The sequence below is a fragment of the Phyllostomus hastatus genome, unplaced genomic scaffold, assembly GCF_019186645.2.
Source record: "Phyllostomus hastatus isolate PE091 unplaced genomic scaffold, TTU_PhHast_1.1 phas_scaffold_21, whole genome shotgun sequence".
NCBI lineage: Eukaryota > Metazoa > Chordata > Mammalia > Chiroptera > Phyllostomidae > Phyllostomus > Phyllostomus hastatus.
In genome coordinates, this window is record NW_025334017.1 from 36,706,264 (window position 1) to 36,734,140 (window position 27,877).

Below are 27,877 nucleotides of genomic sequence, written 5' to 3' on the forward strand. Positions count from 1 at the left end.
GTGTCACATATATATAGGCTTTATTGAGCTTCAGTGGAGCGATGGGTTAATAGATTTTTTTATTAAATCAAATTTAGACAGTTCTTAGCCATTATTTCTTCCAACAGTTTTTGTCCTCTGCCCGCTTCGAGGACCCAACTATAGGTATACTAGGTTGCCTGAACCTGGACCATAGATCACTGATTCTCTGGTCATTGCTTTAAAAAATTATCCTTTCTCTCTCTATTTCATTGTGGGGAGTTTCTTTGGCGAGGTCTCTTTTCCTACCAGCCCCGTCCAGTGTGGTTTTCATTTCACACATTGTAGTTTTCGTCTCTGTGAGTACGATGTGCATCTTTTTATGTCTTCCTTGTGTTTAGCTTTTTGAATGCACGGACTACAGTTGAAGTAACTATTTTAATGTCCTTGTTGGCTGATGCTAACGTCGTGTCAGTCCTGGATCAGTTTCACTTGATTGGTTTTCCTCTTCATAATGAATCCTATTTTCCTAGTTCTTTGCACGCCTGCTAATTTTGGGGTAGATTCCAGATATAGTGAATTTTACCTTGTTGAGTGCTGGGTAGTGTTATGTTCTCAAGAGATTTCTTCCCCCTTCCCGCAGGACATAGTTAAGTTACTTGAAAAACATTTGGTTTTTCCAGGGGTTGTTTCTCAGATTTGCTAGGCAGGTACTGGGCGGTGCTGTGTCTAGGGTGAATTCAGTCCCTCCGCGGAGGACACACCCTCAGTGTACTCTACCCAATGTCCTGTGAATCCTGACAGTTTTGATCCCACAGGCAGAACAGGTGTTATTCCTGGCCTCCTGTGAGTGCTGAGCAAGGCTCTCTCTAACCTTTGGGGTCATCTCTTCCTGGCCTGTTTCAGTTTCCTCGCACACGTGAGTGGTGCTCAGCTGCACTCGGGATCCTGTTCAGATCCACAGCGTTCTCTCTGTGCAGCATTCTCCCCTTCCCCTGTCCACGGGATGCTGGCTGTTTCGGTCTTTCTGGACTCTCAGCTCTGTCTTCCCCGCTCAGGGGGCCTTTTGGGCTCCACTGGGGCTCCTTCTTCCCGTGCCAAGGCCTGAACATTCTCTTCAGGCATCTCAGGGGTTGCCTTGCTTGTTTCCCACCTCTCAGGAATCACTGCCAAGGACCCAGGTCTTGAGGATGCATTTGCCTGCTGTTTGGTTGTTTCAGGAGGGAGGGTAACTCTAGTTCCTGTTACTCCACCTTGGTCAGAATGGAGGTCTTGTACCTTGCCTTTTAAAATATGTGTCTTTAAGATATAGTCTTTTCAGCCTGGCAGACTTTATTATGAAGGCATTACGACCTTTGCTATCGTCGATGTATTAAGTGACAGATTAGGTTGTACTTGCTTCAGGTCAGTCCTAAGGCATTTATTGGGCAGCTACAATGTTAGGTGCCCGGCACCGTGTACAATAATGAACCAACTGCCAAAGGTGTCTGGCTTCCTGGCATCATTTCACTGACACAGTGAACAACTTTGGAAGGAACCAATAGCAGAGCTCGAATATTATCCATTCCTTTTAATATTCCCTCCTTCTTTCGGGTCCTGCCAACACCACCATTAATTGTGCCTCAGGGACAGCCGGAGGAAATAATACTCTCAAGTCACATGATTTTACTCATTGTGAACAGCACTTAGGCTTAGACTCAGGGCAGAAGTTGACACTTGAGAGCAGGAGCCCTAACCTCCCTCCTCCTTGTCCGGGCCATGGACACAGCTCTCATTACCGCCTGAGCTCCACCTTCTGTCTCCTCCCCACCAGCCCGGTCCATGGAGACATTGTCTTCCACAGGACCAGTCCCCGGTGCCAAAAAGGCTGGGGACCGCTGCTCTAGAGGGACACAGTTAATGCTGATGAGCTATTGACTTCTCTGTTTCATGCTCTTACTTTACTGTCATAACCATGATAGAAAGTTGGCTCTCCTTCGGCCAGGAGACCATGAAGCCGCAAACGGCTGCAGCCCAGACCCCGGGGGAACGAAGGAGGCTGGAGTAAGGGTACCAGGCAGATGACACCAGGGGGCGCTGTTATGTACCAACAACCATCTCCGCGGTGCTTCTCATGTTGAGATGAGCATTTAGTAAACATTATTGGGAGCAGTGTGTTGACCTTACGTGAGTTGGGGCAGCTGACCTTTTCCGTGGCTCTGAGCCAGGGTCGGTGCTATTCCACATGAGAAACCAGTTATTCCATCTGCACCGCCGGAACTTTTTCTGATCGTTTGTTAAAGCTTTTCTTTCCGAGGGACTGAGTGAATATAATTAATTTCACTGCCACCGTTCCCTCCTTAATAAATTCCGCGCACATGTGGATTCACGAGGAAATGAATTTCATCTCTAGAAAACAACCGAAAAAGGACATTCGGCTAAAGCATGAGAGATTAGTTTGTTGAAAGCCTAGTGATCGAGCCAAAATGAAAATGCCTCTCGAGCTGTAATGAGATGAATCCCATTAAAATGTAGATTCTGGTTGCGCACACCTGGAGTGGGTCCTGGGAGTCCACAGTTTCCAGAACGCCCCAGGTAATCATGCCGCTGCCGCCGGTGTCCCTGGCACACGTACTTGGGTAGCAAGGAGCTGGAAGACATCAAGTCTTCCTTTCTTCACGTCTCATTTTGCTACTAAGTCCCTGGTGTAACCTGAGAACCCTTCTCCATCAGGCTTCAGTGTACTCCCAGTATAAACTGTTCTCTAAAGTTCCTTCCAGCTCTTAAATTGTATCATGTTCTGGAATGAATAGGTCTAACTCCCTCATACCCATGAATGCACCCATTCTATTGGCAGCAGAGTGTGGACCACCTACTGTTACAGGTCTGACACTGAAGGCAGCACTGGCTGGTTAAGTGTGCCCTAGATCAAACCCCTGCTCTAAGAAATCAATTTGGAGAGAAAATCAGGCAGCAACAACGTGATGCCATGCATGCTGCAAAGCTGCTTAACAGTGGTGGTCAGGAGCCCCCAGAGGTCTGACGCTCTGTGCTTTGGATGCCAGGAAGGAGGTGTGCACCTCCCTGGGCCAGTCCTGGGCCTGTTGAGCCTCAAATCCGCTCTTTTACTTTTCCTGACTTTGCTCAATATGATGGGGGTGTCATTACTAGAGACTTCTGTGTCGCGTGGCTTCCGTTCATAGGAGCCACTGGAAGGTACTGGAGGGCGGAGGAAGGGAAATCCCCCGTGGCTTCTCAGCTCTCCCTTCTCCATTACGACTAACTCCCTATATTCACCTCCCTCCGGTTAAAATGCCAGAGCAGTCTGTTTTCCTGGTTGGACTCGGATGGAAATGCTTGTGCAGGCTGGGTTTTGATTTCCTGTGATTGTAAGCCTTCCTCTCGGCTTGGGCTATGTAGGGCAGTGCAGGGACAGCTGCACAATCGATCTGGAGCAGCACGGCCTCTGTCGGATTCCCAGAAGCGACAGTACTTGGGGCCCTCTAGCTCCAGTAGGACTATAGCTCCAGGGTCCCCTGGGAAGGGAGAGCTGCTGACCTTTCCAAGGCCAACCCAAGGCCAGCCCTCCCCGTACCAGCCCCTCTGCCCTGGAGTTCACAGCCCTTGAGGACTAGCGATTCTAAGCTGAAGGACTGTAACAGCAGTAAGAGCACTGGCCACTGGAAGCAAGGAAAGTACTTGGAGCTCATCACAATATTAAACTTTGCAGCTCTGACAAGTAGGCCAACAGAGGTCACAGTTCTGGTTCCCCTGGAAGAAAAATGAATATACTGCAATGTGGTCAGAGTGAAAGGGTATATTTTTTTCTCACAAATGGTGCCTCATGGTTTTTGAAACCTAATCTACTGACTGAGGCAATCACTGGAAAGAAGGATTTTTCCATCTGGGGACCAGGAGTATCTTGGGAAATTTCCAAGGCACCACAAGGATCATCGTTAAAGAAATTCTCAACATCTGCTTGGCCCTGCCAGTGCAGAGTGTGGGAATGCGGAACGAGCGAGCCCAGCCCAGGAGCTCTCCTCCATCCCCGGGGGCTTCCTGGTGCTCTCTGTCCCTCGTCCACCCCTCAGGCCATTCGTCCGTAGTACCTGCGTCCAGTGCATGTTTATTCAGTGCCTACCTCGAGTGAGTCACTGGGCTGGGCGATGGGGATTAGAATGACAAACCAAAGCAAACAAGGTCACTGCACTCACGGAGCTAGAGATGCGGTGTTAGACAAATAAAGGCACAGACAAGTGGAAAAGTGCCACATGGTGAGAGCTACAAAGGGCTCACCTGTGGAGACTCAGGTTGGGGAAGCTGTGTGTTTCCTGTGGGTCGGAGGGAAGGGCGGATGAGGGGTAGACATCTTCAATGAGATAATGTTTTTTTCTTATATGCTTATAGTTCATAGCTTATGTAATACTTGAACATACATAATATTTTATTTCCACACTGATGCTGCAATTAGAAGATTTTTTTAAAAAAAGAAGCTTGAGAATTACTGTAATGGAAGTTAATTCAAATGAAAACATGAGAGAACGGGTAAAGGGGCAAGGGTGAATAAGAGAGCACACGTTTTCACATCTCTGTGCTTCACTTATCAGAAATTGGTGGTCTTGTCTGCTAATGCTGGTGATCATCATCTAGAAAGGCAGAAGGAATGCCACCAACGCACACACAAATTCTAGCAGTTTAGCTGTGGTAGAGTTTGGTTACGTTACAGTTACATCTAGTTTTGCTGAGGCAAACAGAGGCAAAGCTACCTTTGGGACAAAGGTGTTCCCTAGACTCAGGGGAAAGGAGCCTTGGCTGCAAACAACAGTCTCCAAAAGCAGCCGCTGTAATTACAGCAACAAAGGATGCTTTTCACATGTTCTGAGTGTAGGAAGCCCAGTGTTCCTTCATTTGGTATCCCCTGGCCTTGCTTTAATACTTCAATGGCTTCAACTAAAAAAGAAACAATATGGTTGCTTTCAAGCTTTGTATTAACAACTGTGCAAAGTGGAAAAAAGAGAAAAAGTTTCATTTACTAAATACTCATAGTTTCATGAGAATTACTGGTGTTGTCCAGTATCATATTAATCTGCCTCAATGAATGGTTGGTCTATTTCCATGATGATCACATGAATCATGATAAGGTAGATTTATGCTGTGGTATCAAATTATCTTGAAATCTCAGTCTTCTAACATAACCAAACTTCATGAAAATAAAGCGGACATTTGCTCTATGTCCAAACATGACCTGAGGTGGGGGGGGTGTGGAATCTGTTCCATTAGGTCACTCAGGGAGCCAGGCCTAAGGCAGCTCCCCCAGTTGGTAGTTGCACCTCCAAGAAAACCTGTGTCCACTTATGACTCAGTCCAGAAGTGCCCACATCATTCCTGCTTATATTATAATAGCCAAAATTAGTCACAAGGCTCAGCATTACTAAGGAAGGCCTGACATTCAAGGGAACAAGTGAACTATTTGGTGAGCACTACCAGTTCTGTTAGTATAATGTATTTCCAGAACTCTACAAAACTGATCCAGGATGGGAGGTACTATTGTTGCCACAATGGTCCAAAGCATACCAAAGCACAGAGTTGCCTTTAAGCTCTTGAGTCTGTACAGGTAAAGGGAGGGTAACAAGCATTTTTTGAGCTCCTACTATGTAGCCAACACTTTATATGACAGATACTGTGAACTGACTTACTCAGTCTCACTACATTCTTTTTATGATGTGACTGCTTAAAGAACAATCCGTCTTTCCAGAATCCCTTGCAGCTATGTTTCTGGAGTCATATTAGGTTTGGATATATATATATACATGTGGTTCCCATGAGATTTGGAAGGTGGAGGTGAAAAGGAGGACATACTCCTAATGTTTTGGCTGCTACTGCTGGGAAGCAAGGCTGTCAGTGTCACACACACACACACACAAAAGGCAATAGCACCTGGCTTGAAGCATCAGTGTCCAATCACCAGCTTTCCAAGTGTCAAAAGGCAGTTTCAAAGTGCCAGCACCCTCATCGCAGTCTCTTGGTTTCCGGTTTCACTGCTTTGGCATTGTACACTTTCAAGAGTTCCAATGGCAAACCCCTGCTTCCCCACTTTCTGGTTACATCAGTTTTACAGGGTTCTGAAGATCGTTAATGGAGACCCAACCTATAGTCTTCCCATTTTTGTGTAAGCAACTAATTCCTTATATAGACATATCTCATTTTATTGCATTTGGCTTTGTTATACTCCATAAATATTGCAGTTTTTAATGAATTGAAGGCAAGACCCTCCACCAGCAGAAAGATTGTGTTATTGCAATACATACTTTATTGAGGTGGTCTGGAACTGAGCCCATAATATCTCTGAGGTATGCCTGTATTGAATCCTTCTCTGCTTAAATTACCTAGATTGGTTTCTATTTCTTTCACTGTAATATGACTAATAACATTTGCTAAATACTATTATATACATAAACTCTTCTAACTACTTTCTGAGGACTCTTAATTGCTGAAATGAGTGAACTTGTCCTTTTATGGAGTCTAGGTTTGATATAAAATAACCACAAGTATACATTTGTTTCAAGTCTCTTCTTTTAACTTTAAATTCCACGTAAACAAGCTCTACAATAAATACTGTTGTCTCAACATTCAGAGCAAATTTCATGTATATACACCTCATTTTAAGAGGCATTTATGCTCTGTAATAACTCTGCAAAGTAGGTCATATTATGTCCATTTTATAGATGGGTTAACTGAGGCTTAGGAAGGTAAAATAAGTTGTCCAAGACCACCAAGAACTAGGATTAAACCTAGGTCCTTCAGTTTTCAAAGCCACAAACTCTTTTCACTACCACATGCAGGCTTCTAAAAGAACAAGCATTCATTAATTCTCGGTTGCTCTGAACATTGGTTTGTAAAGGTTTGGTTAGTCCATTTAGCTCAATGCTGTTATGTACTAGTTAGGTTTTCTCTTCACAGACATCAAAAGCTACAAGCGTCTGCCTCAAATGGTGTACTTCTCACCTTATGAAGGATTCAGAAAGAAAAGGTGAATGGAACACAACTGAAGTTCTACAAACTAAAATAAAAATGACTAAAACCCAAGGTCTGTACTACTGGTTGCACATAAATAGCATGATTATAACTTTGTACACAGATCCAATAGATCGGTGAAACCTGGAAACCTGATGCACATTGACATCAGTGGAATCCTGAGCTTACTACTCCGTCAGCAGAAATATTTTGGTTAGCATCCCTACTCTGGTCGGTGCATTTAGTTTTATCTGTCACTCTCCTTCTCTCCATGTGTGACAGCAGGCTGGAGAATTCTGTCGTCAAGACTGCCTGGGATATTTGTATAGAATGATATATGGCCTTGGTAGGAGGCTACGCCTTCTTAGGGACTCAAGTCTGATCCCTGTCTTTCCTGGAGAAATTAATCTAAAGACACTGTTGCAAGCTGACCCAGTTCTGCAAAGCATCAGCTGCTACCGATGCGGTATCAGAAAAGTCACACTGTAGTTTCTCTTTCATCTACCCAACAGCTGTTTTATATTTTTCAACACAAAATTTTACCCAAGGCTTTCCCAGCAGTTAATAAAATTATCTAAAAAAAATTTAACACATCTTCATGACACTGAAAGAATTCTTTGATAATCTCCTTACAGACAGACATTACTGACAGTTGGATTAATGAAAGGAAAGAGATTGCATTTGCTAAGTGCCTACTATGTCCCAGGTATTAGGTACATATCAGCTTATTTAATTCTTAAAACAGTATATGGATAGAGATACTATCACTCTCATTTTATATATTGAAAACATTAGGTCAAATATATGGTGACAGAAGGAGACTAAATTTTGGGTGATGAGCATGCAATGTGATATAAAGATGATGTAGTATAATGTACACCTGAAACTTATATAATCTTATTAATCAATGGCAACACAATAAATTAAACTTTTTAAAGATTTTATTTATTCGTTTTTAGAGAGGGGGGAAGGCAAGATGAGAGGGAAACATCAATGCATGGTTGCCTCTCGCACAGCCCCTGCTGGGGACCTGACCCACAACCCAGGCATGTGCCCTGACCGGGAATTGAACCGGCAACCCTTTGGTTTGTGGGCCAGTACTCAATTCACTGAGCTGCACCAGCCAGGGCAATTTAATAAATGTTTTTTAATTTGAAGAAGTTAGACCAATTAACTAAAGTCACCCAGATATAAGTAGAAAAGCTAGTAATAGAACCCGGGCTCACCTGGCCTGAAAGTCAATCACCTATTCATGGCTGCACAATGCAGCTATTAAAATTATTGCCAGAGAGCTGGAGAAAATAGCTCCAAGAATTCTGACTTCTGGATCTAGTTTCGTTTCCAGGTAACATGAGAAAACATTTTCCAATTGCCTGAATATTTAATAATATGAGAAACGAAAACAAATTGCAGCCCTCGGCCTGTGCTGCGTGTTTTCTAACAGAGGAGGAGGAGAGGGTTTTATCCTGGTGGGGAGGCAGCCGCACAGTACCAGCGCAAGTGTGTCTACAAAGGGCAAGCGATGTGGCATCTCAGACGAGAGCAAACGAACGTTGAAAAGATTGTGCACCCTGGAGTTTTCATTCCCACGGTCAAGGGTTACTGCTCAATGGTACCCCTTCCTCTGTCTATCTGTTGCCTTTTTATGGGTATTTCCCTGTCAAAGCTGGGTGGGTATGGTGACATTGGCACTCTCACCTACATCTTCTTCAGGCCCCAGCTTTGTCCCAACGGGAGAAGACACCCCCTGTAGACCTCCGTCACTTTCAGAGCAGAGGGCAGAGATCCATCATCAAGGCCACTTCTTAGTGACGCTGCCTGTCCACTCCCTGCTGCCCTGCTCTTGAAGGGAATAAGCTATCTTTTTCTTTGAGCCCTTCGATGCCACCTGTACATCCAGCTGGCATCACGGTGACTAAGAATTCTTGATGCTTTGGAAAAGATGCTGTGCCTGCTAGATGGGGCACAACATCATTTATTCGGCAGAAACCTGTACGTACTGATTTGGGACTGTCCAAGGTGTTTTTCTCCGACAAGGTCAGGACATCAAGTGTTTGGGTTAACCACATTCTTCTTACAACTAGTGATCACTTGTCATAAACAGGTCACATCTATTTTTGAAGAGGCAGAATATAATTACACTTTTGTGATTTTTTTTTTCTATTTCTGCCTCCAGAGTCATTCTCTGCCCTTCTCTGCCTTGGTCTGTGCTCCAAGATGTCAAACTCTATGTAGTAAGTCTGAGATTCAGGCTAGCCCATCTCTGGCTTCCGGTTGTGTGCAGCCAATCAGAAGCCCGGGCTGGAGGTTCTAGGGCCAGACTACGGCTGGTCTCCCAGGGCTCTAGTCCTCACCGGGCTGTGGTAACCTGCTCCTTTGCTTCCTCAGTCCCTGGGTGGGAACAGCTTCCTGCCTCTCCTATGCCCTGGGTGCATCTCCATCCATTGCCGGCTCATTTAACACAGCCCGCTCTTGTGAAAATAGTGCCTTCATGCAACGGTCCCCAGCTAACCGTTCAAGAGTGCATACTGGAGGGGCCCTGACCGACATCGCTGTATTTAGTGAGAGATTTCTGGGTGCTGTCCTAGGAACTGTGGCAGATACGAAAGAAAAACAAGCCACGCTGCTGTCCTCACTAAGCTTGACAATTCAGTTAGGGACATAAAACTCTCAAGGTCAAGTCATAATGTGACTCCCCATCCAAGCACTATCTCCAAAGGTCTAAACTTGTCCTATGCCTCTCCCTACCCTGACCCTCAGTCCCACCCACTCGGGCCGGTGTAATCACCTAGGGAATAGGGTCAGGGGAGTGGCCGACCTTGGCTCTAAGTCCGTGAATGACAGCAAAGCAGGTTTTGGACTCTTTTCTTGATCCCTCTCAGCCCCCTTTATCCCGAACTTCTGCCTAATCCGTTTCCTAAAATCTCTCACATTCTTCCAAGTTCTCTTTAGTGTTACTGTCCTACTTCAGTAGAAGCCGGAACTGTTTCTCATGTCACTTTTTGCAATAAGCCTCCCGCTGCCCCCCCACCCCCGGCCCCCAGCCTCCAGTCCTGCCTCCCTCCAGTCCTGCTTTACCCTGAAGCCACTGCTTCAGACCCCTCCAGGGATAAAGCCCCAAAGCTGATCATCGCAACCTCTCCAGACTCTGGACACTTTTTTTCTTATGTGTATAGATTGCTCCAAGGACACTGAACTTCTTCTGGTTCTTAAGAACTGTTTTCTTCTTGCCTTGGTGCCAAAACTCATACTAGTTCCTTTGCCCTTCTCGTTTTCCTATCCTAACGTTGGATCTGGCTAACTTGTATTTTACTTTTCAAGTCTCAGCACAGGCATCACGTCCTGGGATGTCTACCCCCTCCGTCCAAACACAGAACTTTGGATTAGGCAGCTTCCCTGGGAGGGAAGGCTCCACTCCCCTCTGCCTTCCCTTAGTCCTGTTTTGCAACCATCGGCTGGTTTGTCCACATTCCCTCTGGACAGTGAGCCATCTCAGGGTGAGAACTCTGTCCCTGCCACAGCCTCAGCCCCTCACAGAAAACCTGAGTGGTCAAACCTATTTAAAGCTTGAAATGTAAGAGGGGGAAAGAAATCTCAACCAGGTTTAATGGACTAGCAAGGTCGAAATGCTTATTCTAGTCTTAGTTAGGAACGAGGGGAGTACCTGTCCACAGACACGGCCCGTGTTTGTCCAGCTAGCTACGTGCAGCTCTCTGCGCCCCAAACCCACGCTCCAGGAAGGAAAGTAAAATTCCATGCATGTGTGGAAGGGAGGGCAGGGACCCCCTGCGAGCTCACATTCTCCCTTCCCTCCATCCTGTGCCAGGTGATGCCTGCTTGAATGGAAGATGCCAGGCATGATAGCATGGGGGTTATTTTCAGAAGCTTCATTATCTCAGCTGGAAAATCCTGGGAAAGCTTTTTTTGCAAATCAAATGGAGTTCAATTAATGTATCAAGAGCGAAGGATCGAGACCTGAGCACTGGGAGTCATATTAGCAGAAATCCCTCAACGCCCTGATGGTTGCATTCAACCTCTCGAAGTCCGCTTAGAAGAGGGGAAACTGAGCTTTTCCTGGAAGGACCCTTGGAGGCACGGGCAAGAGCTGAAATGGGCTGATTTTACTGTGCATGGAAGTCACAGGGCCGTTCTTGGCAAGCCCTCCCCTCCACTCTTTTTCCCAAGGCTGGCCCAAGATAGTCACATTCCTGTACTTGAAACTAGCTTTCCATTGCCAGGGAAACCTTACTAATTAATCTCCCACTGATTAAAAATGTATGATAATTAGGACAGATCCCAATGTTTATCTTTGGAGAAAACATTTCTTAAAAAATAACAAGGTTCTGAAAGTTCCTTAAGCTCATTAAAACGAACCTTTTGTACTCTCTGTTGTATACAAAGATGCAAATTATGCACGGCTCCTTATGGGGAAAAACAATATTGGCTTGGCCAATCATGTTCACTTCCTCTTCCTGAAAAGATCCCATTAAAAAATCGGTAATATAGGTACAAACTCACAAGAGAAGAAGAGGGGCAAGGACAGACAGCAGTGGAGCCCGGCGGAGCCAGGTGACAGTGCGAGGAGCGGAGGGACAGCCAGGGGAGTCACGACCTGGACGGCTGCAGAGATGTGAGGCCCCTGGCTCTGCACAGCCTGCAGGGGCGTGGAACCTGCAGACAGAGACCTAGGGGCAACGCGGGGCTGAAAACGAAGGTCTCCTGTGAGGTCTGCAAACTGAGTGGCTGGACTCTCAGAAGCTGGCTGATGAGTGTTCTCCCGCCCTCTCACCTCTTCCAAGGAGGGAGACCGGATGCTTCTGCCGTAGGGAACTCGGTGAACAGAGAGAAAACTTCCAAACACCAACCTTTGCGGCGGGAAGGGGGTCTGATAGGAAGGCTCACTGGCCACGCTGTCACTGCGCAAGAATTCTCACCAACTCACCCACCTCCCTCCCCATACGCAGGCTTCTTAGTCTCTCGGCGTGAAAACGGGCAGTGAGCAAAAGATCACGGAAACCTCCAGCAAGAAGATGAAGACCCAAACAGACAAACAGACGTGTATTAACTGGAGAAACAAAGAGCACAAACACAGAAAACTTAAAAAAAAAAAACTAATTGATAGCCTCCAAACAATTAAGAGAAAATAGGGTATCCTGAAAACAAGAACACAATTCTGCTAAAAAGAAACAGAGAACAAAAAGAGCTAAATATATATAACTGGTGAAATTTAAACAGAATATATTCATAGGAAAGGTCAAAAAAGTTTAAAAATGTGACAAAAGTAATAGAGGAAGAAACAGACTTAGAAAATCATCAGTCCAGGAGGTCTGCCAACATCCTTCCAACAGGAGTGCAGAGACAGAGAGAGAGGGAGAGGGAGAGAGAGAGAGAGGGAGAGAGAGACAGAGAGAGAGAGAGAGAGAGAGGGAGAGAGAGAGAGAGGCAGAGAGAGACAGAGAGAGAGAGAGAGAGAGAGAGGGAGAGAGAGAGAACAGGGGGAGGGCGTTATCAAATAATTAGGAGAAAATTTTCCAGACCTCAGATGTGAGTCAGTGAATTGGTTTACAGATGGGCTGTGCAATAAATGATAAAAAGCCATTGCCTTTTAAATATAAATCTTTTATAAGTATTTGAATTTTAAACTATCCCCTTTCATTTTTTGATACCATTTAAACTTTTATTTAAAAATGACTTTAAAAGGGAGTATGTTATCTATATTTTCCTAGGTCTGTTATGCATGCTACAAGACATACCTCCTTACTTTGTCTCACTATGTACACTTAAAAATAATACAGCTCTCCAGGATTTTATTTATTTTGATTCAGTTTGATGACTGTTTCAGCCCTGAGCTCCCCCTTTCCAAACACCTTTAAACAAACTGTTGAAAGGTCACTCTATATTTTACTTCCCCTATTTCTCAAATGGAGAATGCAAGCACCACTGAACCAAATATGGAAGTCATCACTCTTTTTATGAATACCCTTTTTAGAGCAATGAGACGTTTCACCAGGGTTGTCTGAGTAAGAAGCAAGGATGGGTAGGTAGGTAGAGAGACACAGACAGACAGTCGGAAGGACAGACAGATGACAGATACAGATGAATAACCATAACCAAGGTGCTGCTCCTGGTGGTTGGTAGAGAGAAGTCCACACTTGCAAATGAAAGTGCTAGATTGTCTAAAATACAATACTAATGTTTTTTTTTGTTGCTTGTTTGTTTTTAGTTTTAAACATGGTGGTAAAACCTCAAGTTATTATTTTAATTCTAGTTGATGAAATAGAACCACTGACCTTTGTTGACAGCGTACACAGTCAATGACAAGCCATTCCATAGCCACGTGATGAGGCTTCCAGTGCCAGCAAAATGGGGTTCTACACAAATTTGGAAACCCTTCTTCTATGAACACCCAGATGTGCTAGATGAGATATAGTGAGCAAAGTTTGCTTGCTTTGTTTTGATGTACTACTTACTGAAGTTGTAGGACAACAAGGGAAATTGCCAGGTTTTCAGAAAGGGTGCAAGGGCAATGAAAACCAGCATAGTGAGCATTCAAGCTGATCACAAGGCATCCTGGGGAAGTAGGCCAGGGGTGGGGTCATGGCAGGTTATGGGTTGAGTAATGGTGGGTGGGCTGAGGAGTTGAAGTTCGACACAGAGATGATAGCCAAGGCTTTGCAATCCCCCCAGTTGGGAAAACCGGAGCTGAGGTTCCTGCAGAGTGCCAGAAATGTCAAAGACGACGTCTCACAAAACAATCCCTGCCTGACAGCTTGGGGAGGTGACCTGGACACTTCTCTCTGCTGGGAATTAGAAAACTTTCCCCTCCCCTTGCACTCAGATGTGAGGATACTTTTTATTGAAAGCTGAATTTATGCCATGGTTGGGTTGCCAGGAGTTGGGGGATGTCTTCACTAAGTCATCCAGTCATCACAATGATTACACATGGTTGGTATTATTAAGCACATTTTATAGATGAGGAGTCAGAGAGATTCGATAGTCTACCTAAAAGTTAAAGGCAACAAGTGACAATTGGAATTCAAAGCCATATTTTCTAGAGTTTTACTCAGTGATAATAGCATGCAGTTAATTTGGGCCTCTGTTTTAGCTATTTAAACCGCGTTCACTTACTACTACACCATTATACATTGATTTTTCATTTGTCCTTTGTTTCCAAAACACAAACATCAATCCCGATCGCCTGGCAATTGTTTCAGCCACAAGGTCACCAAGATGTGTGCAGCCAAGAATGAAGACAACAGAGCCAGGACAGTACATGAGATTGTGAGCCCCTGAATGGAAGCACTTTTTGCAAGGGCTTACTGTGCAGAGATGATGGATCTAAGCACCTTGTGAGTCTTCACTCTGTATGCCCTAAGGGAGGGAATTTTCCAGAAGCGGTCCAAGTTTAAAGAGCATAGTTGAGCACTCTGCGTAAGGGGAGGGAGGCAACACTGTGTCTCCAAACACTGGGAGAAGGTGGAAACAAGGCTAAACTAGTACCATGATTACTCTGTTGCTGGTGGTGGTCATCCAAAAGACTCTCTGTTGATAAATGCGTGACTAATATATTCGGGATCATCTAAAACCCTAGACAAGGTGACATGGGAGAAACCTCAGGGAGCCAGGACTGGAAAATAATTTGGTAAGTGAAAGCTAAGTCCCCTGTTTGCATCCCCATCAGGAATAAGACCGTGTGAACAGCGGGGGACAGAGGAGGGCCCCGTGGGGATGGGGGAAGCCCGGCTTGTTCACCTGCAGCACGAAGGAGATGGGAGGCGCAGGAAGCCGTGGCCGCCTCAGCGAGGCTCTCCTGATCAGGCAAGGGACAGCTTCCAGCTTCTTGTCTCAAAGGTACCGACGGTCTAAAGCATCAATTGTATCGATAACCTTGGTGACAACTTAATTTCTCACATTGCTTAGGCTGCCATGAAGGCTGACATTGCTTGTGTTCCCTGGTGTTCTGTTGTCCTGATTATATTTTTATATGTCTTCCAGTACAGCCTGCCTGTAATGGGAGGGCGTGCAGATCCTCCTCTGTGGGCATGTCCATTTGCATGACCATTGCATCGCTCATTACAAATGAATTCTGGCTTGTTTAGTGAATGTGAGTCCTCCTCACAGCAATAAATCTGATGTCACTATGCCACTGACCAGGGTTCTGATCCCTGTGGCTGGAGCTTGGGTGCCAGGTGGCATGACGTCACTGCGGGCACTTGGTGGCAGCATGTCCGTGTGTCCCATCAGGCTGTTCAGGTCGCAGCCCTCTGAGTCAGTGTGATGAATGGAGCTTGTCCATGTGAAACCACAAGAGCGCCTCCTGTGAATTTTTCACTTGCACACCATGGATAGAGATGCACACTGTTTTTTTTTTTTAAAAGGTTGTGTGCATAGCTCCATAATTTAATGGTGAAGGTGTGCAGTGGTGTGTGACGAAAGCTACATATACCATCCATATTGGTCCATCAGCTTTCAACCTAGTGACGGGTTTGGTTAATGGATTGTCTTGGTATTTTCAGTTTGCTCAGCTTGACAGGATAGAACTGTGCTTTTATTTATTCCCAAGGCTATTTAGTGGCAGATTTTTTAAAGAGAAGTAGCTGAGTCTTGGCTGGTGTGGCTCAGTGGATTGAGTGCTGGCCTGTGAACCAAAGGGTTGCTGGTTCGATTCCCAGGCAAGGCACATGCCTGGGTTGCGGGCCAGCTTCCCAGAAGGAGGCTCACGAGACGCAACCACACACTGATGTTTCCCTCCCTCTCTTCCTCCCTTCCCCTCTCTCTTAAAAGTAAAATAAGTAAAATCTTTTAGAAAATTAAAAATAAAGAGAAGTAGCTGGAAAGGCAAAAATACCAAAAATGGAAAGATCAGTATGCTATTTAGTATTTGTTAATGTAGCGTATATTTTGGAATGCCTGCTTTCAATCAAAAGATGTTCTAGAAGCTGGGATATTAAAATGAAAACATGGGGTGCCTCAGAGCTCAAGGGTCTTATGGCTTTAAGAACTGGGTACTTGAAAAAATCGCAAGTCATAAAGGGTGTATCCTGGACAGACCTACTCCCCACACGGTGTGATGGGACCGTGTTTCACCGGTGCTGAGGCCTCAAGGGTGACGAGGAAGTTGTCAGGAGGCGAGAGAAGGGCGTGCACAAATTGTTTAAGGGTTGCTGGGGACTTACGGGAGACCCAAAACTTTATGGTGTTTTACGCAATGCTGAGGAGTTTCTACAGGTGACAGGGTGCCATTTTGACCAGATGGCTAAGTTTGGAGGGGTTCACACTCCCTTGGCTGGCTGGCTGTGGGGTAGTTGGTAGGGGCTGGGGGAGGAGCAAACTGGAAACCAAGCATCTGGCAGGAAGGATGTCCGAATGGCCTGGAGGATGGAGAACGTGGCCTGGACCAGGTTAGTGGCTGTGGAGACGGAGAGCTCAATATGAACAACGAGATATTTTAGAGGCAGTATTTTAAAGAATATTGCAATCATTGACAGCTACTTGTAGTGACATGTTCTTGTGGACTCAGTACCTGCTGGGTGACCTTTTCCATAGAAAGGGCAGTGACCCTGCCTGCTGCTCTGCACCTGTGTCTATTTGAGAAGCAGAACGTGAGAGATTTGAGTGCAAACTGTAAGTCTCTGTGTGTCCCCAGCCGAGGGGACTAGCCCCATGCTGGTGTGGCATTAGGCATGGGTTCTCAGACTGCAGCAGCCAGGAGGTCATGAGGTCCTGGCTGTGGGGCTTATGGTTCAGGTGAGCTGTGCTGCCAGGTGCTTGAGGCGGGGGCAGTGGGGTGTCATGATTAAGAAATTGGGCTTGGCGTCAGCCCGGCCTGGGTTTGAATCCCAGGTCTACAGTTCGCTTCTACTCTCATTTCTGAACTATGTTTCATGGTCTATAAAACAGAGATTAGACTACTGACTCCCTGGGTTGTTATTTGCATATACAAGGTACTTGTTTAAATTCACGCGTAAGTGGTGGAACAAAGCTTCCATCGTGGATCAAGCTGACTGCAGAGTCCACACACTCCTTCGCCCTCCTTTCTCTTTTATATTTAATACGTGCATTATTTTCATGATTATTATGTTTTTTAGAAATGCTACAATTTCAGTTTCTATTTTTCCCTTTGACCCAAGAGTTATTTCATAGAGAGCCTTTATGAAGCCATGAAGAAAAGCTTTCTGTGCTTTGGTTTTCTCATGGATTTTCTAATTTCATTCCACTCTCATCAGAGGATGTTGTTTGTATTGTTTCTATCTTATGGAACTTACTGCATTTTGGGGGGACCTAGTCTACGGTTAATTCTGTGCATTGAAAAGAAAGTGTGTTCTTCACTATCGGGGTACAAAGTCTGTGATGGATCCAGATCTCCCCTCTTAATTATGTTGTTTGGATCTTTTATATCTTTCTTTACCTCTTGCGCACTCGCCCTGGTCATGGACTGAGAGCATTGTGTTAGACTACCTAATGTCAGTGTGTTTCTGTGTCTTCTTGCATCATCTGTGGGTTCTTCTAAAGGTCCCTGCTGGGGCATTTGGTGTGCGTCCTTGTGAGTGCCGGCCTTTGTGTAGGTCAGTCCTTCTCTGTCTGCATTTGTGCTTTTCAATCCGCATTTCACCCTGTCACACAGCAAGATCAAAGCTGATGCTCTCCAGGCCCTGGCTGGCATAGCTCAGTGGATTGAGCGCGGGCTGCAAACCGAAGTGTTGCAGGTTCGATTCCCAGTCAGGGCACATGCCTGGGTTGCAAGCCATGGCCCCCAGCAACCATACATTGATGTTTCTCTCTCTCTCTCTCTTTCTCCCTCCCTTCCCTCTCTAAAAATAAATAAATAAAATCTTAAAAAAAAAAACAACAGCAAAAAAAACCCTGATGCTCTCCGTTGTTGTTGCTACTTGGCATTTGCCTTGGACGCTTCGAGGTGTCTCATACTCGGCACAGAGCCCACATTTCTGACAGGGCACATTACACTCTGCCAAGCCTGTAACTGGAGCTCCATAACATTTTCGTTTTCTTTGCCCTTTCTTCTCCTCTTCAACTGGGGTCAAGACTCACCTAAGTCCCTAATATTTATTTTTCCACTTCATTCGGTCTAATTGATAAAACTGTAAGATATTTAACCTTTGCATCCTGGTGATCTGATAGATGTCACCATTGGAAAAGGTTAATTTTATTATTAGGAATGCTGGGTCTGCCTGGACTGAAGCTCCCCCTGGGACCCTCTGGCTCAGCGGGATTGTCACTCCAGGCCTGCCCTGATGGCTCTCACACGCTAGCAGGACAGGCTCTCCCTTGCCACCTGGGAGGCCTACGCACACGCATCACTGGTGAACCTGATGAGCCCTGATCTCAAAGTTCAAAACCATGTTCCCTCAACAGGACTGACCAAGAAACTCCCAATATTTGAACTAAGATGGCTCCCACAATATTGGTTTAAAATACAATGAAATACCTTGGGAGAAACATTACCAGATGTCAGTCCAGAGCTGGAAGGAATCCCAGGAATCATTTACTTGCACTTTCTCCCCAGTGCATTAATCACTTGCACAGTATACCAAGCTTCCTAGTCTCTGCATTTTTCTGGGAAAGAGGCATGGGTCTGAAGCGCAGCTATACTATAGATTAGCTATATGATGTTTGGAAACTTATAGAAGCACTGAGCCTCAGTTTTTCATCTCTATAATGGGGACAGTGACAGAAATTCAGAGGGCTGTTAAGAGGATTCGGCAGGAAATGCACAAAACCAGGCAGGTAGCCTGAGTGTAAGGCGATTGGAGTGAAGAAGAGAGTTCATTTCCTTGTCAAAGGGGAAGCCTTTACCAGGTGCCTGTAGATTGGAGCCCTACCTGCAGCAACGTGGGCCGAATATCACCTGACCTTCCGATTTTTCTAGAAAAGCAGAAACCTGGCTTCTTGATGTCAAATTCCCAACTATTCGACGTGACCACTAGATCAAATTTCCTTAAAGCACTGGGTAGACCATCAGAAAAACATACGTGTGGGCTGAGTACACCTGGAGGCTGACACTTTTCAGTCTCAGATCTGAAGTCACTGGCATAATGCCCAGCACAAGACGGACACTTGATAAATTATAAATTCATCAGATCTGAAACCTTAGACCTCAGACTCTTGGGGGAAAGGACAGGTCCGATAGGTTGCTAAGATCCCAGGGAAGAGGAACCTCAGAGTAACCAGGACATAAACCGTTCGCCCGGGAAAGCGGCAGAAATGGAGGGGATACAAAGCAGAGAACAGATGGGAGTGGATCATCTAAGGATTCTGCCTCCTTCCAGTCTGCCCGCTCTGACACATCTTCTGCTGATCTCCGCTGGCTCTCCCTTACAACCGCAGACCTCTGCTCTCTGCGGAGGTGCACCTGACATAGGAGGGTCTGGCGGGGCAGCGGGGTGGGTCCGGCAGCTGGCTGGAGTCAGAAAGGCCAGCAGCTTCCTCAGACAGAGCTTATTAGGGAGGAAACAAAAAAAGCATTGAGCTGTGAGCCAAAGAGGCATCTTTCGCCCTGCCCCCATTCCCTCTGGCTTTTCCCCATGGAATCCGCACCTAGTCAAACACTTCCGACTCGGGTGGGAGCCGCTGTCCTGCACATGTTAGAAATAAGGGCCAGCGGTTGTTCCTATTTTTAGCATTTGAATGTGGAGGCAAAGGTCACCAGGACTCCCCACTTGCTGGCTCACTTCCCCTCTCTCTTCTCTATGTTTTCTCTTCTTTTCCTCCCAGATGTATGTTTTCTGTCCCTATGAGGTAAATATTTGCTTGTCTTGGCTGGAGTCCTCACAATTTCCATGGACTGGAGGATCTGTCTGTGCTGTGGCCTGAGAAGTCACGTACAGACTTTGGGAAAAGCACCCCAGATTTGGGCCAGAGCCACTTCTTTCTCCCAAGAGCTTGAACAGAGGTTTACAGTAAAGAACAGCTTTATCCTCCATCTGATTCTCCAGATATGCAGTTGAGGCCCAGAGGGGCTGATTTGCTCATTACTGCCTACCACTGATAATGAATGATATTATAGCTTCCATGCATGGAAGGTTGTCCTGTGCTAAGCTCTTCACATCCATTTCCTCCTCAAATCTTCACAGTCGAGGTGTGTGTCTCGATTATTCCCCTTTTACAGGTGACAAAGGGGAGATGGAGCAGTTTCAGAAACCGGCCCGAAGTCACACAAGCTGACCCTGGCAGAGGCCCAGAGAAGACCCTGAGGATTCCGACCCCAGTTCTTCGTCTCTTTCGAGAACCAGAACTCAGTGCACAGACTGGTTCTCCGTGAGGACAGAGGGAAGGAGGAGGAAGGATGGGCCACGCGAGGGAGGAGCCTGGCTTGAGCACGCACATGCCTCAGCCCTGCCCTTCCAGGGTGTTCCATGGAAACCACCGAGCGTTTCCAGCGCAGGGGCACAGCCCGGGCAAGAGCCCCCCGTGAAACCTCAGAGGCCTCGGAGCCTCGGAGAGCTCCCGTCCCCTTTACCTGTTCTCGGGGTCGGCCAGCGCCATGCTCCGCGTGACATAGCACATCTTGAGGGGGATGCTCTTCCGGTCTCTGTGGAAGGAGAAGGGCTGCGACGATGATGATGATGATGATGACGACAGAGCCTCCGAGGCGCCGCCCCCTAACCGGGGGGATTCGGGCGGCGGCGTTTCCCACCCGATCTCGGACACCGGGGAGCCTTTCTTCACGTAGGGCGTGGCTTCCCGCATGTACTTCACTGCAAGCAAACACGAAAAAAGACAAGAAGCTCCTTTAAGTACATCGGGGCTGAATTCCCGGGAAATCTGATTGCATTTGTGCAACATGCATTAGACAAGCTCTTAATACTGAACTAGATTCAAAAATTCTGGTTCTCTCATAATAGCTGCCCTGTTATTTAAATTGTGTACCAACCCGGGTTTTAGAAATTGCTACTATGATGACCTGAACTTGAGAATTCCATTCAGCTTCTTTCATCTGGGGCAACTTCGGTCTTTTCTGACTGTAAGGTGCATTCTGGGAAAGAGGCTGAAAAACACGTGGGCAGAGAACAAGAAGCTAACGGGCTGAAAGACATGTAATTATTCAGTACAAAGGGAATCTGGTCACCACATTCACTGCCCACGTCACCCTTGTTCTGTTGAGAAAGAGCAACAGGCTTTCCTAGTTCATAGTGCTAAGAACATATGTGCAAAGAAATGCACAGAAGAACATGTGTTGTTAATGGCAAAAAATCTGTAATAGCAAAAATATTAAGAGCTGAAAACTAGGGACAACTTAAATGTCCACTAAAAAAGACAAATCAAATAAATTGGAAGACATTTATATAGTCATTTAAAAAATAAGATATAGATGTATTGATGTAGAAAGATCTGTAAGATCTATTGTTAGATTTTAAAAAGAGAGCAGAACATATACTGTACTCTTTTTGTGTATAAAATCCTAACTGTAAATGCTTCTATATCTACAACTATTTCTGGATAGAAACACAGCAAAATGTTAATGGCGGTTAGCTCAGAGGAGTGGAAACAAAAGTCAGGGTTCTGGAGAAACAGACCGTTCCTATTCATTTATTACCCTTTTATACCATCTTCATATTTAGTCATATGCATATATTACTTTATAGCATGGAAAGAATGAAAAACAGTTTAAGAGTTAAACAGGCTGAAATTCTGCCTTTTGACCTTTTCTTGGTCTCAAGAAGTTACTTGAGACCTATTCCGAGTCTAAGCATGTGGTCCTTAGACACCTTCTAAGATGACAGGGCAACGAAATTCTTGGAGCACATGATACAAACGTCCTGTATCGCTCACGGTCTGGTTCTCTGCTGCTTGGGCAGCACATGGCTAAGTCCCTTACAGGTATCTGTTAGGACCAATGGCAGTGGATTGGAATGGGTGCAAGCTAGAGGGCACCTCCTCTACATCTTAGGTGATTCAGTTCCGCAAACTGGTGCCTTTGCTGTACGAGACATAGCGCCAGGTTCCTAAGACTACAGAAAGAGAAAACATGTAGCTCCCATACTCAAAATCCAGGGTGACTGTCATTGCTGCTGTTGATGTCCCTTCAGATCCCTTTTACCAGTGAGGCACCTGTATGCAAACCACTGTGTGTGAGCTGAGAACAGCTCATAGCTGCCCCCTGCTCTGGAGCACTCTTCATGGCCTTCCAGAGGCCTCTCTTCCGCCAGATGCAGGCACTGCTTTTAGGGAACCCCACCCAGGACACAGCGATATAAGCCAAGTATATAAACTATGGCACAAAGCAGAATGAGCTAAGTTTCATACAGGAATAAAGCACCTTGGAAAAACTCATGAGAAAAATGGATCTAGGAGCACTAGTGGCAGATTAGGTTCACGGAAATTTAATAAGCAGACCAGATATACCCACAGGCACGCAGTAGAGATCTATACAGGGAGAAGCAATCTTAGATATCAAAAACAGCATGTTAACTCAAGACAGAGGTGATGTCATTTAGTACCAACACATATTTGAAAATACAATTTCAGGGTCTTAACTGAACATCAGTGCAATTGGGAGAAAACAGCTCTGTGGTTGCAGGAAACTTATTAGCATAGGATGCAGTTGTAGAAGAAGAGGGGTTATTTATGGCCACTGTACTTTAGGGATATTATTTATTTCTGTGTGATATATTTAAAGAAAACCACCTAAGACATACCTAAGAACAAGTGTCGAAAACTTAGGGGTACAGATTTAAGCTGTCCAAAGCTGAAATAAATAGATCTCTTTTGAAGATACTAAGTTTTTCATCTCTAAAGATGGTCTAGTAGAAGCTAGAACACTGTTTAGCTTTGTATATGGTCGAATTATACTTATTGATATATAGGAAACTCAAGGATCAGCTGAAACTGTTTGAAGATCTTTTTTTTGCTAGAGAAGATACAGCAAGAAGGGACACTCCATTGGAAATGGGAAATGGTATTTAATAGAGAGTAATCCTTCTAACTAACCAACTGAAAATAAAGACAGAGAAAATAAGGTAAGAAGGTCAGCATGATAATTTAAAGATTTATTCCTGTGACCAAAATTCATCAGTTTTCGTGTGCTGAGGACTGTGCTGTCCATGAGACATGACAAGACATGGTCTCCGATCAAAGGAAGTACAAACCTGGAGAAGGAGGAAGGCAAGTGCGTTGATGACGTGAGGCCTTGCATTAAACCTTGAACTTGGTTTAAGACGGTCCCAAGATGGACAAGCCTCTACAGGCATGGCAGAATCAAGTGCAAACACTTTGTGGAGAAAGGCATTTTCATCCTGGGCTTCAAAGAGCCCCCAGGAATCATTTTCAAGGGCAATGAGCAGCATAAAATCTATGAAAGTGGTGCACACAAGGAAACAAGGTTCTGTGAACAGAAACTCATGAAAACGCTGACAGCAGTAGCAGCTCCAATCAGATGACAAAGACAAAGCCACAAGTCTACTGTATTTTTTGGACTATAAGACGCACCCCCCAAATCTGGGAGGGAAATGGGGGTGTGCTTATGGTCCAAATGTAGCTTACCTGGCTCGCTGTGTGTGTGTGTGGGCGGGGGGGTGGTGGTGGGTGGTAGTGGTGGAGCAGGATCACAGGTTATTAAATATTTTACCACATTTTTTTGCTTCAAAAAATTTTTTTTCCCTATTTTCCTCCTCTAAAACCTAGGTGTGTCTTATGGTCTGGTGTGTCTTATAGTCCTAAAAATACGGTATTTACTATGTGTCAGGAAACAAATGAAAGCTTGGGGAACTCTTCTAGAGATCATTTTTAAAAAGCGGCCTAACAGATTGATAAAATAACCAAATAAAATATCCAAATACTGAGTGTGTGATTGAATTCAGGGAGGGTAAGGTGTTACCTAAGATTAGATTTGACTACAGTAGGTGCTCCAAATTGTAGTGTATTAAATCACATAGAAGGTTTTTCTTTTACCAAAAAAAACAGTAAAAGGAAAGGGCTGCTAGGGTAGCTCTGTTCTCCAAAAGTGTCAGGGCCTTGGATTTCTGCCTGCTTCCTGCTTTGCGACCCTAACCTGCCATCTCATGACCCAAGAGGGCTGCTTGAGCTCCAGCCATCATGACCAAATTCCCACCAGTAGAAAGAAGGAAGACAGGAAGGATACACCATCCTTCTTTTAAGGCCACTTCTCAGAAGTCGACCCATTATATGTGCTCCCAATCCACTGGCCAGAAAGTAGTCACATGGCTACTTCTAGATGGAAAAGAAATTTACTTTAAACTCTGGACAACACTGTGCCAAACTGTTTTAAATCTGGTGGGGAAGGGAAATTATTACTGAGAAAAAAAAGAAGAAGAGCATAGGTATTAGGGGACAACTCTCAGCTTTTGCCATAGGGAGACATACCTAATTCCATCAACTTAACACACTGGATTTTATAAATACTTACATACATACAAGTAAGTACATTGGAGCTATCAGTCAAAAGCACAGTGACTAAGTTCCGTGAACTGTGTTAACTCTCTTGAACCTTGGAACCATCCTGTGATACAGACACTGCAATCATCTGCATTTTACCAAAGACGCTGCAGTAACAAAGGGGCTACATCACACACCAAGTTACAGAGCCAGAGAGCGGCAGACACAGGAGTTAAACCCAGGCAACCTGGCTCCACCGTCCTACTTTTAACCATGAGGCAAAACTCTTTCTCAAGCTTAAAAAAATTAATTGGATGTGTGTGTGTGTGTGTGTGTGTGTGTATTTAAGCCAAGGTTTTTATGTACTGTGAGAAAACAGCCAATTAAAAAGCTATTGCCTGAAACATAAGAGAGCGTGATTTTGTAAGCCTGAACTATTAAATGATGGCATTTTGATAAATTCCTTTTAAGACACTCATATGTATTCATAATAGAAGGCTTAACCTGGTGGAACTGAACAGCCAGGGTCTGCATAATCACATCTCCGTGGGCACACAGGCAGTCACTTCGGGCAAAGAGTGACAGAAACCAATCAAGCAGCAGCCAGGCCCAGGTTCAAGGCACCTCATAATCAGAACTAATGAAGAACCTATCTCCTTTCTGGGCATCACGAATTAAGAACTGTGGTTGAGCAATTAAAATTCCAGGCTTCAGTTGTAAAAGAAAGGGGAGGAGACCCGTAACCCACAAGACACTTTGCCAGGTTTTCATCGGAAGGACAGGCCGTTGTGATTTCAAAAAAGCACTCGGTAAAGCCCTGGTTCGCAAAGACCCCGAGGTACAACAATGAAATCTTTCTTGGGGCAGCCAGGTGACCTTTGGAAGGAAAGCACACACGGGCTACTAATGAGGAAATGCTTGGGGCGAATCCAATCAGCTCTCCTACCAGCCTGGTTTCTGAGGAGCCAGCGAGCGAGTCCCTCTGATACACGCAAGGTTTCTTCCTAAAAATAACAAGAAACAACAAAACCCTCGATTTCCAGATTACAGGAAGGAAAGGAAATATTTCATTACTGGACGGGATGTGAACACAACGTGTATATTTCCCACTGTGACTTAGGGAAAAGCTGGAGGCAAAAAAACCCTGGGTATTTGGACCTTTGGGGCAACGTTCAAGTTGGGGACAGCTCGGTGACAGTGGGATTTGCTGACAAAATGCCGTCTTAGACTCTCTCTTAATGGCATTTTCTAGGTCATGTTAGCAAGGAAAGATGCAGAGGGAGATCATCAATATTTCCAAAAAGACCAAGACATGATGAAAGCGGTAATATCGGCTTCTCAGAAGCTGTTGCTAATCCTCCAGGAAGCTGACTGAGAGGGGAGGTGGAAAGAAAATTCGCCCCGGGAGCTGGGGACACGCATCACAGTTCCGGCCTGCCACTAACGAGCTCTCCAGCCCTGGGCGAGTCGCTCCACTACCCAGAGCTCATTTTCCTCACCCATCAAGGGAGGGAACCAAGGTCCCTGCTCCTCAAACAGTCTATGATTCTTCGGGAAGCTGCCTCTTCTGGCAACGTTTTTGTTTTTTTTTTTTCTATTAAAAAAAGGAGTGTTTCTTTTCTCATCTTACTGGCTGTGTCATCACCAACAAATAGCCCTGTCAAAGTGTGTACTGTATTCTTAGGCCTCAGGCAGGTGTGTCTTCTGACTTTCCCCCAAACCCTACAAACACCTGACACATACGAACAGAAGCCTGCTCGTTGATGAGATCGATGTGATCAAGTGACTCGTCCTTGGGTTTGGCAGAGCGGTCTGTAAGAGTCCTTGTTTGTGTTCCCTTCGCTACTTAGTCCTCTCCCGTGCCACCAGGTGGGTCCTTCACGGTGGGATTTTAAAAGACATTTGAAGGCCCCAAGGGTTCCCGTGAGGTCACGAGGACATCGTGGGCGAGGGTGCTGGGTTTTAATATGTGGAGTCAGGAGTGAAACTAACTGGGTATGAACTGTGGAGTAGTTTTTTGGCCTCCAAGAAAACAGCTCCCTCAAAATTACCTTATTTTGGACAGCGCTGTCATTCACTGTAACCTCCCTTGATTCTTCAACTAAGTAACCCTCCTGTCCCCAGAGATGCCAGCTGGACTCAAGGAAAGTGTCTTAGGAGTCTCACACCCACCCAGAGGTGCACCGGTTGGTTTAGTTACCTTAATTCAACAAATGCTTAATGAATTCCTACTCTGGGCAGGGCCCTGAGCATTAGGTCATCCCTGACAGAGACTGGGCGCCTGGCCCAAGGCACTGCCAGTCCTGGGTACATGCACATACTGGGGGAGGGAGTATTAAACGAATAGACAACTACAGGGCTCTGTCCCGAAAGAGACACCCACTGGAGGACTCGGGTCCATCCCAGTCCCCCTTCACAGTCTGGCCCCTGCCCACCTCCTGTCTTCCTCTCAGCTGACTCCCTCTTAGTCACCGTGGCTCAGCTCCCAGCTGTAGAGAAACAGGGTTCAATTCTCTGAACACACCATGTTCTTTCCTGCCTGTTCTTTGCACACGCAGTCTCCTCTGCATGGAAATCTTTCTGGAAAACTCCCCTCTACATCCTGTGAGTCTCCACTCAGGTAAGACCTCCTTCTTGAAGCCTTCCAGGTGTGCCTCCCTTCGGCTCCACCCACGCTCGGTGGCCACCTCCACTGACAACAACAGCATCAGGACATAAATTTCGTGATGCCGGCTTATGCCACACAAGGCGCTGTGGCAATCATCTTACACACATTTCAACACGTACACATCACACTGTTTGCACATAGCTGTCCCTGGTGGAATCGTAAGGTCCTCAAAGTTGAGGGGCTGCTTAACAGAAGTTACAACTGTACAGTTTAGAACCACATCAAATCTTGACTTTGCTGACTGTGGCAGTTAGCTAACCGTGCAGTTAAATTCCCTTAACCTCTCCATGTCTCCATGTCCCCATCAGGAGAACGGGGTAGGTAGTAGTGCCCACCTTAGAGACTTGCTATGAGAATATAATGAGCTAACACATGCACGGGGCTTAGCACGGAGTCCAGCACATGGGGAGTGCTGATTAGTGTTGGGAAAACAATTGATATTCACATCTATAGCCACTAATTAACACAAATGTCCGGCTATAAAACATGGACTCATTGAGCAAGTTGAATAACAAAGTTAATAGGATCTCCAAGATATCATTCTTTGCATGTTTGCCCTTTAGGAAGAGGAGTCTTGTAACTGAAAGAGCAGAGGCCAGAGGTTTCAAGACAGAGAAATAACAGATGAGAGGTCAGCAGTTCACGTCCTCTATCCTGTCCAATGGGGGTCGACAAGTTTTTTCTGGAAAGGGCCAGATGGAGAACCTGGGGGGCTTTGTAGGCCTCAGGGCACTCAGGCCTGTCACTACCACTCCATCCTGCCACTGTAGCATGAAAGAGGCCATAGGCAGTGTGGCTGCACCCCAGGAACACTTTATTGGTCAAGGGGCTGATTAGACCTGCTGGCTGTCATTTGTCAACTCCGGCCTTAGAACAATGATAATAAGTAGCAAATATTGACTACTT

At 45.6% G+C, this 27,877-nt stretch overlaps 1 protein-coding gene across 3 annotated transcripts in view; it reads right to left on the reverse strand.

Moving 5' to 3' along the window:
- Positions 1-27,877, reverse strand: part of SNTB1 (syntrophin beta 1) — a 200,045-nt gene that overhangs the window by 81,754 nt on the left and 90,414 nt on the right. For all 3 annotated transcript variants that reach the window (XM_045861305.1, XM_045861307.1, XM_045861304.1), the window contains one exon: positions 20,429-20,666. In XM_045861305.1, coding sequence (XP_045717261.1) covers positions 20,429-20,666 — 238 coding nt within the window. The remainder of the gene's footprint in view (positions 1-20,428; positions 20,667-27,877) is intronic.